The sequence below is a fragment of the Falco cherrug genome, chromosome 2, assembly GCF_023634085.1.
Source record: "Falco cherrug isolate bFalChe1 chromosome 2, bFalChe1.pri, whole genome shotgun sequence".
Taxonomy (NCBI): domain Eukaryota; kingdom Metazoa; phylum Chordata; class Aves; order Falconiformes; family Falconidae; genus Falco; species Falco cherrug.
The window spans coordinates 118,026,724-118,036,795 of record NC_073698.1 but is presented as its reverse complement, the minus strand read 5'-3'; the positions used below and the strand labels follow the sequence as shown (position 1 = coordinate 118,036,795).

At 48.8% G+C, this 10,072-nt stretch overlaps 1 protein-coding gene across 2 annotated transcripts in view; it reads left to right on the top strand.

Moving 5' to 3' along the window:
• Positions 1–540: 540 nt before the first annotated feature.
• CD96 (CD96 molecule) overlaps positions 541–10,072 on the top strand; it is a 33,656-nt gene continuing 24,124 nt past the window's right edge. The window contains exons 1-3 of one of the 2 annotated variants that reach the window (XM_055702540.1): positions 541–661; positions 5,198–5,417; positions 8,372–8,797. In XM_055702540.1, the coding sequence (XP_055558515.1) occupies positions 5,360–5,417; positions 8,372–8,797 (484 nt within the window). In that variant the 5' untranslated portion in view covers positions 541–661; positions 5,198–5,359. Of the gene's footprint in view, positions 662–4,989; positions 5,418–8,371; positions 8,798–10,072 lie in introns of those variants that run through there. The other variant, XM_055702539.1, reaches the window with a different exon arrangement.

The window sequence follows — 10,072 nt, the reverse complement described above, 5'->3', positions numbered from 1 at the left end:
TGAGTCAGGAAGGCTGCTCCCCTTCACAGGTTGCTGTGAAGCTCTGGCTAAAGCGACCAGGGGATGACATGGTCCTTCTGGGAGGCTTCACTGGAAACCTCAGCCTCATAGTCTAACACGAGCAGATGTTTCCCAGCACCGGCAGTGGGCTACCTTTTCCTAACAAATGCTTTTTTTAAAGCTATAGGTGCCATCACGTTCTGTTACACAGTTATTAACCTACTTATCTTATCAAAGGTGGAAGGTGAGATGTACAAGTGAAAAGCCTTGCGCAAAGCAAGGGGGGAAGCACAGGATGTGCTGTAGCTGGAAAAGAGAAAGCAACGAAAGAAAGCAGGGCTGGTCTCATATGTGCCATCCATTTCAGTTTGAAAATAATGACTGTAGGGGTTTCAATTTTTTATTTTTTTTTTAATATCTGGCTGGCTTTCACAGAGTGGTTTTTCACTGATGGGTAGTTTTTGGGTCAACGTGCTTTGTATTGGTTTGGTTTGGGTTTTTTTCCTTGGTTGCACTTTTTATGCTTTTTTCCTTTTTCAGTAACTTGTACTTTGCACAATGTAATGTTCATCCGCTTGCCCTGATGGACCATCGTTGTTCAGAAATGGCATTAAATGGGAGCAGAGGGCTGACAGGACCTGTGGCTGGAATGGCAGAGAAGGTGAGGGAGCTGATTCTCTTCCATGTAACCCCAAACACACACTCTTTTTCTCTGAAACGTGAACTGCAAGTAAGGCCACCTAATTAGAGAAACTACCGCCAGCTTTTGCAGACCCTTTCTTCGATCACAGAGACAGGGGGTGGGAGATGCGCGCACAGAGGAACTCAGCACCGGATCACTCCCTGCGATCCTCCTGCTTTCCCCAAAGGCGCCCTGTTGCCGTATCTGGAAGGCTGTGTGAACACGGAGTGCTCACACAGCAGTTTTTCCCACAGACAGCAAGAAGAGAGGATTTAAGGCTGTAGTCCTGGCCCACCCACTGCTTTTGGCTTGTAGTCTTGGACAAGGATGCTCAAAAGCAAGTTCCCTGCTCAGAAAGTGAAGGAAGCAATATTCACCCATGGGATGAGCGAAAGGCATCATTAAAGAGCCACCATCCAGTTGGACTTGGCCCCAGAATGGCTACAGGGCGTGATGACAAATTAAACGTTCGTAGAAAGGGCTGTCTGGAATTCTGCTCGTGCCGGCGCTGGGAGCAGCGGAGCTGGGAAGGTGCTGGAGCAGCCCGGTGCCAGGGAAGGCAGGCTGGCGCAGGGAGGCAGCCGGGGCTGAGCTGTTCCTGCTTTTCTCCTGGACTCGGAGCTCTCGGTGGGGGAGTGGGGATGAAAAGCCCGTTCAGACCTTTAAAGATCTTTCAGCTGGATGTATGTACGACTTGCCGTGCTGCTTAAACACCCCGGCTGAACCCGGGGCTGCGTTATGTCAGACACAGCATGCAGACGTGCACGTGTAGCCGAGAGGGAGGAGGAGGAGGAGGAAGCAGAGTGAGAAACCCCTTTCTCTCCCTTCCTCCCTGCAGAAGATGCAGTGCTGCAAGCAGGAGAGAGCCCAAGGTGGGAAGGGGAGATGGAGGAAGCAGGGGGTTGCTGAAAAAGCACGGTGGGGACCCCACTGCCACCTCAGTGCCCTGTCCCCTGCCACACTGCCCACCCCAGCCCACACCACCCACTCGTCTACCCCTCTGCGAGGTGCCGTGGCTGAAGTTGCCTGCCAGCCACCAAGTCATTAGTACAGTTTCCAAAGCAGTTAAAGACCAAAACACAATGACAGAGTGGGAGCTGCCATGCCAAGCGCCAAGTAAACCTGAAAGGTTAGTTTACTCTGTAATGAAATTCCTGCTTCAAAGTCTCCATCTCTTTTTCACTGGGGAGGAACGCTTTCTTTAAGCAATATTTAGAGGACACCAGTCTGCAAGGGTAATCATCCTCGCCTCTGGCAGGAAGACCTGGCTCACTAGCATTTCTGAATAGGTTCTCTTTGTGAATAATTGAATTTCTCTCTGGAGTTCAAGATTTTCTTGTCTGTGGGACTGACTGCAGCTCTGCTTTTTCCTTAGGTGCAGCTTACTGTAATGGAGGCAGAAGAATTGTATTGCAGTCAAGGGGTTTGTGAGCATGACGCATAATAGGGGTGATTGCTACAGAAAGAGTCATTTGTAGCGTTCAAAATGACTCCTCCAGTGGTGAACGGATCTGCAGAAAATAATTAGAGGACCCCCCACTGCCACCCCCACTCCCATCCAAGGGGAAAAGAAATTAATGTAACATGAGGCAGCGGAGCATCCCTGAGAGGCGGGCAGAGCCCCGTGCTGCAATGTGCTGTTGAGGCCCCATCCTGGGCGATGCTCAGAGCCCATCTGTTCCTGCTGGTGCTGCCTGGGACACAGGGGGGGGACAGACCAGCCAAGCCAACTGCTTGTCCAGCCCAAAATAAAACGCTGTGGTTTGTATATCTCCCAACCACATGTGAGTTTGCCCGGGCACAGCTGTTTTTCCTTTAAAACCTTGCAGCCTTGCAGTGGTTTCTGGGTCTCTCCAGAAAGGCACGTGTAGTGCAATGGGCAAACCTGCGCATCCCACCTCTGAGATAAGCATCCCTGCGGCTGCCCCACCAAGGAAAAGCCACTTAAAGGTATATCCTCCTGCCAGCTACCAATGTGGTCCACTGCCCATGGGCACATTTCATCCCTGCCATCCATAACCTGGAGTGGAACATCCCACCATGGCACCTACCAAGCTGCTGGTGTGTAACTTTTCAGAGAAGGGGTGAGGAAACTCTCATAATAATTTGCACTGCTGTGAGCAGGACCCTGTGCCTAGCTGCAGGGAAGAGGCAGCTCCTGCCAGCAGGCTGAGATAAATGCTGTTTCCAAAGAGGTTTTTGATGTCGTACGCAGAGGCAGGGCTTAGCTGTTCACGCACATGGGTGCCAGTAGCAGGGTGAATGACTGTTTCAGACTTTGAGCGTAGGGGAGGAATTGGGGCAAAGCGCAGCTCTGAAGTGAATGAAAATCCATCGAGCTGGGAGGTTTCTTTCTCGTCTGTCTTTCACCACGAAGCACAGCAGCAACGCTGGGTGGCTGCATGCAGCCAACACAATGCAACATGGCAGCAGTATATTTTTAGGATGTTGTTTTAGCAAGGGGAAACATATTCCAAGGGCAAGACATAGCGATCTAGTAACCCAAGCTGCTCAGGGATTTCTGTGGCTATTGAGTATACCACACGGCACTTGGGCTGCCTCGTCAAATTGTGATGTGTGTTTCAGATGCGTATTGGAGGCTTTTTTTGCCCCACGTTACACAAAGTACATTCTCTCATGGTACAAAACTTGCATGAACTGATCAGCAGGAGAAGCCAAGGTAGCTGCACTCAAGAAAAAGAGCCCAAATTCTACACTGAAGTCAAATCTGCTTGGGCTCTCGTACCTGCAGATAATCTCCGGGTTCTTTGTGGTCTCTGCTCCGAACTGGAAACCAGAGCTTATATCTTTACTATTTTCACTGTCTTCTGTGGCTGTCAGTTACACTGGCTTGAATATTCTGGTCATGCTCCACTTCAGGACTTCTTGATCCTCTGAGACAGATCTTTCTCTGTCAGGCTTCTGAGTGACAAGCAGAGATTTCACCCCCAGAGACGATTCCCTTAGCAGTACCCTGAGCATCCAATGCATTTACTACCACAACTCGTCCGTTTCCTTGGGTAGGGGAGCAATGCAAACAAAAAAGGAACCGTGCAGCAGCTTTTATCCTCCAAGATGTGTCTGGAGGCCTGACCATAGCCTGGCCAGCACCATTAGCTGTTGCAGCTGGAGACACTAGCCTGTTTAAATTTGTTACCAAAAGGTTGCATATGCACAAATTAGGGAAGCGGTATATGTTGTTTGTATTTGGTAGCGCATAAAGTAAGGAAATGACTGGTGAGGTCTGTCTTTTTTACTTTGAACTCGGTGCCTTGCATGCTGGAGGTATGGGGAGCTCCATGGTTAGCAAAAGTAGACAGGTGGGAAGGAAATGGAAAACAGTTGTGAAGAAAATTGCTGGTGGTGGCTGGCAGTTTCCCTTGGGCTTGCCTGAGCAGCGGGGAGGGATGCCGTAACAGAAAGGAGCCGACAAAGGCACCCAGTCCCTGTAGGAATTGTTTCAGAAAAGATATCAGGACCTGGATCACCCAAGGATGGACCAGCCACCCGAGGGAGTGTCTGTTTAATGATGGTGTCATCCAGGCCACTTGCTTTCCCGGCTTTGGTGGGTGGGTTGCCATCAGCTCTCTGCCAAGGTCCGAAGGGCAGGTTGTCCTTAGGCCACCAGGAAGGGAGTTATCGGGGCAACCAGCCTCCTGCGCTTCCAAATGCCCATCCAGCATGGGGAAGAGCCAGCAGATAACGTACATCCCCACTGTGTACATGAAGTGTTCTGCCCTGCTCTTCTGGTTTTGGGGGAACAAGTGTGATAAGCAAGAACTCCAACCTTCTGTTTTCTGAAAAGCCACCAACAGCAGGTCTGATTTCCATAAGAACTGCCTGCAATTAGATGTTTTGCTGACAGGCATGTGCCTAGTTGATGGAGATGCAGTGTGCTTTGAGGACAGTTCGCAAGGATTTACAGGTGATCTGCAATGAAGGCAGGTTGTGGAACTGGCAGGAGCCATGAGCTTCTGCCTGAGGGTGCTGAGGTCCCCAAAGCTGCCAGCTGAACAGGGTTGTGGGGGTTCACCACAGCAAGTGATGTTGTCATGCGTGATGCTGTAATTCTGCACTCTGCAGAAAATAATTAATGGTCTCCTTCTCAGGAGGGAAAAAATACAAAAAGATTAATCCGGAAAATTCTTGATTCACTCTGTTTTAATTTAGGAGGATTGGTTTTGTTATTTTGCTTTTTAAAAAAAAAAAAAAAAAAAAAAAGATAATGAGCGTAGAGAGTCTGCGCACAGTATATTTGAGCTATTTTGGACTAATTTGAAAGAAACAAAGGGGGGTGGGGGAAGTCAGCTTTTTTGTACACTATGTACCATGTATTCAACCTTAGATGTTTGACAGGTTTTGGCGAGAGTGTAAACCAGTAAACTGCTTACTTCGAGTTTATCTGAAAAGACAAGGAGGGAAAAGAAAAAATGGTCTGCACCTTGGTCTTGCAGTATAGGCAGTGTTTTTGACATAAAGGTTTCACAAGATGTACGGATTTTATTGCTCTGGCAGGAAACTGAGGCTTTCACATTTAATGAAGCATTTCTTTGAAGTCACGCTAAGAGGATGAGCGTGGCTGCGCGCACATCTGCCCACCTCGACTTCCTCTTCTGAGACACCGCCGGGAGCAGCCCCCAAGAGACATCTATTTATCAAAACTTCATCGAGTTGAAGATGGAAAAAAGACGGTTCTTCTCCCTCTTTTGTTTGCTCTTGGTGCCCAGCATTGCAGGTAAGCAGGTCAGTGGGACACCTTGACTAGCATGTGATGGAGGGTGGCAAGGGGCTGGGTGGATATGCAGGTTGGGCTCAGTGTGTCTGACTAGGGCGAGCTGTAGCTACTGGTAATGATTTTCTGTTTCTTGACCACTTTCTAACAACCCTAGCTAGCAAGGAGTAAACTTTGCTGACTAGCAGATTATTCCAGACGCCTAACCTGTTTTCACCAAAATAGTCACTGAGTTGAGCTCACTTGTATTTAGGGCAACATGTGCTCATCCGCAATGGGCAAAAAGGAAAACTGCTTTTAAAAAGCAAATAAAAAATATATCCCTTTCCCACATACACATATACCTGTGTGTGCAGAGAGGGGAAGAGTTGCAACAACTTAAAGGCAAGGATGAATTGTACTGCTGCAGCCCCTGAAAGAGATTCATCTCTTCCTCTTCCCCACCCAGCCCTGCGTGCTGTGTTAAAGGCTTGAGAAACAAGTTTGTCATCGGCAGTGAAACTTTCAGAAAAGTTGAGTAAGAACTACATCGCTGTCACAGGGAGTTAAAGGAAAACTGATTTGAGGAAAACCAAGGAAAAGCCTGATGCTCACAATCCCATCCACCCTCCCCAACAAGCTATGCAGGAGTACTTATTACCAGCTAGGAAGAAGAATTTTGTAGGATAGGTGTTTTTCCACTTAAGAAAGGAAAAATCTCACGTATTTGACTGGCATGGTAAAAAGCACCTTAAAACCTGGCCCAGGCTGTTCCTATTTTCTACATCACTGAGGCAAACTGGATTTTTAAAAGCAAGGGAAATATTTCCTATGTGTATTCATAGAAAATAAAAGTTTTCAAATCCAAAGCAAGAACTAGAAGCCTCAGGATATGCACATGCAGGAAGGCAATACTATTTAGGAAAAGGACTTCTGGGTTTTTACCCCTGAGGATGAAACCCTCATTGAAGTCACTCCAAAATGTAAGTGGACACCACCATACCCTTTCTGCAGATCGAGCATATAAATGCCTGGGAGTTACTCTATTAAATTTCAAATGGAGCACAAGTATGGGTTAATGGACAGCATTTGATTTGGAAAAATAAAACTGCTATAAAATGAAACTAATGATACTGAGATGCTAAATAAAAGTTAAGAACATTTTCGCGTGAAAGGGTTTCAGTTAAAATAGCCTAAAGTGCTAGGCTGCTAACAAACAACACAAATTAAAATGTTGTTTCTACACACATAACCTTTTCATCTTCATATAAAATATTCAAGTAATTTTGGTAGGTATTCTTTACATGGTCCTTTGACCTAATACAGCATCAGTATGAATATGAGAGAGAGCTTGCTATGTGTCCCTTGCCTGCTAGTCTGATCATAAGAGTGCCAGTCGTTTTTTCCTTAACTTCTACTGATGCAAAACTTGCAGTGAAATCAGTGACTCTTGCTGTAATAAGCTCCTTGGACTGAAAAAAAATAGTTTTCAGTAATTTTTCTCACAGCGCTTGTCACTCAGGCTTATTTTTATTTACTCTCTTACGCCATCCCGTCTCTCGGAAGTCAATTAAAAGATGAACAGGGCATGCACAGCCATAAAAATCAGAGATTAATGTTGGCCATGGCCACTCAGCAGCCTTGTTCTCCAGGCACCCAGTCTCTCCATGTTCGGGTCAGATGTCAACGGCTGGATGCCAGATCTCAGCCAGCTCTGCGGGGATGCAGGGCTCTGCCCTTGCTCTTTGTCCCAGTCAAACCAGAGCTGTGGGTGCTTCGTGTCCCTGCCTGGCTCTGGGCTGAGCTGGCAGAGCATGGGGCATGCCAGCCCCACCACAGGCACTGCCGAGGCTGCCCAGCCCCTGGCTCTGGCATCCCGGAGCCCTGTACCGCAGCGCAGAGCAGAAGTCAAAGCAAAGGAATTGGTACCCACCGTTTTCAAGTACAGAAGGTGAGCGGTGTGCGCTTGGTGCTGTGGGGAGCCAGCGGCATGGCTGCTGGGCTGCGGGGCAAGTTCCCAAAGCAAATTGACAGGTGATGCTTTGATAACACAGGGAGGATGAAACGCCCTGGAGATGGGGGGCAACAAGCCTGTACCTAAGAGTATCTGTGCACGCTCATTTTTTTCTGTGGACCGCATGTCCTTTAGTAAAAAGGACCTTTTGTGCATGGCTCTGTGGGTGTGATTGATTCCTTGTCTCACCACGACTCCCCCACGCATAAATTCTTCATCTCCTTGAGTCTGTCAGTGCCCTGCATGCAGGGGTTTGGGGACTGCGAGCTTCTTGTCCACAGGAGGGAGAAAGGGAGAGAAATCAATTTTACTACAGCAGCAGCAAAACCAAGTAGTAGAGGCTCCCGTTGAAAGCTCCTTCATTTCACCGATCCATTACTCCTTTATGGCACACTGAGGACTGCCAGCATGCTTTATGAAATTAATCGAGGAAGGAACCGTACATGCCGGGGCAGCTCACTGACACTGAAGCGGACACTCCTTTAGGCCATGCAGGAGCTGTTTAATAATGTGGAGGTAAAAGAACAGCTTTCTCTGTCGAAGCAGCAAAGGCAATGGCGATGGGCAGGGGGAATGGAGCAGGGCAGAATTAGCCCACAGGGATAACTCATTTGTTCTTGTAAAAATTGCTGGGGAATAACTGGGCCCAGATGCTGCTTTATTTATAACATTTGAAAGATTTCCATTTTCACAGAGGCCCTCAGAGCTCCCATTTCTCTGCTGCAAGCTCGATGGGAGCTCCCCGCCCTCTTCCAGGCAAGGGCGCATTTGCTCTCCCAGTTGTCTCTCCACAGTCTGTACTGGTGGAGATCTGCCACGAAGCTCCTCGCTGGAAAGCCTCATTACACTTGTAGCGTCTTCAAAGTTGCCCGTGGCTAAGGCACCGAATCATGTCAGAGATGGCTTAGGAAAAAGCTTTGTTTAAATGTGACTCGTACTGAAAATGGTCCCATTTGTTTTTAAGGCCAGCCTGAAGATGTCATCACACGAACAGAAGTGGTCCACGCCTTGCCTGGTACCAACGTGACCCTGGTATGCACCTTCCCAAAACCACCTGACACCTACATAATACAGACACAGTGGTCCAAGACTGATGACACCCAGCTTACCAGAATAGCTGTTTATCACCCTGCTTACGGCACCCATTACTTCACCTTTCCTGAGGCTTCTTACAACTTTTCGGTATCCTTCAGCACGAGAAAGTGCTGCGGCTGGGATGTTACAGAGGCTTTGTGCTCCCCTGGTCAAAACGCCACGTCTGAATGCAATCGGTGGGCTCTGCATCTGAAAAACGTTACCATCTCCCTCAGCGGGTGGTACGAGTGCAGTTTTGCTACTTACCCATATGGGACAAAGGCTGCAGAAATTCAACTTATTGTCAAGGCGGAAGGTACGTGATTATGAATGAGATGTGGGGTTTTTTGTAACGGGGGCTGGGGGGTGGAACATCAGGATAGACGAACATTTCTTGGTCGGTGACGGGGACTGGTTTGGGGTTTGCAGTGACGCCACCGAACACTGCTGCCTACTGTTTCCTACTTAGCAAGCATTCTTTAGCTGTTGTTATCCAGCTGGTGATCGGCAAACTTTATTTGTTTGGAGGAATATGGAGTTAGCTAGATAGGAAGGCAAAAAAGGTGGTGAGATGGGTAGTTTCCACACTTTTTTTTTGGAGAAACATGCCGTGGAGAAGACTGGGCAAGCGTCTCAGGATATGGTGAGACCGAGGATGCTAGATCCCTAAACCACGCTGGGCTGCTGCTGTGTGCGTGCAGCACCGAGCACCGGGAAAAGAAAACCCCTGTGTCTGGTTGAGGCTGAGGCCTGGCATCTGCAGGGCGTGCTGGGTGTTAGCTCAGTGGAGGGATGTGTGTCCCCACCATCAAAAACAAACTGGAGCAAAGCAGGGGGTTGCTTAGGGCAATCACAAGAGCGGAGACTTGGCTGCTTCTGGAAGCTGGAAAGCAGCCTGACCAGTCCTGGTAAGTAAGCCTTGGGGGAGAGTGTGAACTCCAGGGAGGTTATTGAAATTATCCTGGCAAAGGAACAAATGGGTTTAAATAGGACGTGAATGGATTTGACTACAAATTAAACAACAGTGGCAACTGTTAGCACAGGAACTTTGGGAACAGCTGTTTCATGGCAGCAGGGAGGGCAAAAGTCCAAACCACCATGAAGATGGAGCTGGGGTGGGGATGCTGGGCAAGCTTGCTGTAGTGCACATGGGGGACTGGATCTGATACCCCAGAAACCTCTTCCTGACCCAGGCTTCTGTTAAGAAGCCAAGAAGGATTAATGTAAATGCAACAAACCTGGCACGGTTTCAGTTCAGAGCTGCCAGGCCAACACGCTCCCTCTGCCCGTGCCCAGGGCTGTAGGTGCAGCAGACGTTCCAGGGTTAGGAGCAGGGGGGTGTTAGGGGTAGCGCAGGGCAGCAGCGCTGCATCATGAGGCCAGGCTGGTGGCAGGAGGGATGCCGGTCCCCACGCTGGATCACGTTGGTCCTGCAGCAGGAGGTACTCTGCAAGCCTCACACACAGGGACGTTTCACCCAAGCTGCCACCTCGTTCCCTGATGGCCCTCCATGGCGATGGCTCCAAGGATTTTGGGGCTGTTATCCTGGAAAAGCAACCCAGCAGCACCTTCCTGCCCTGCTGAAGGGAAA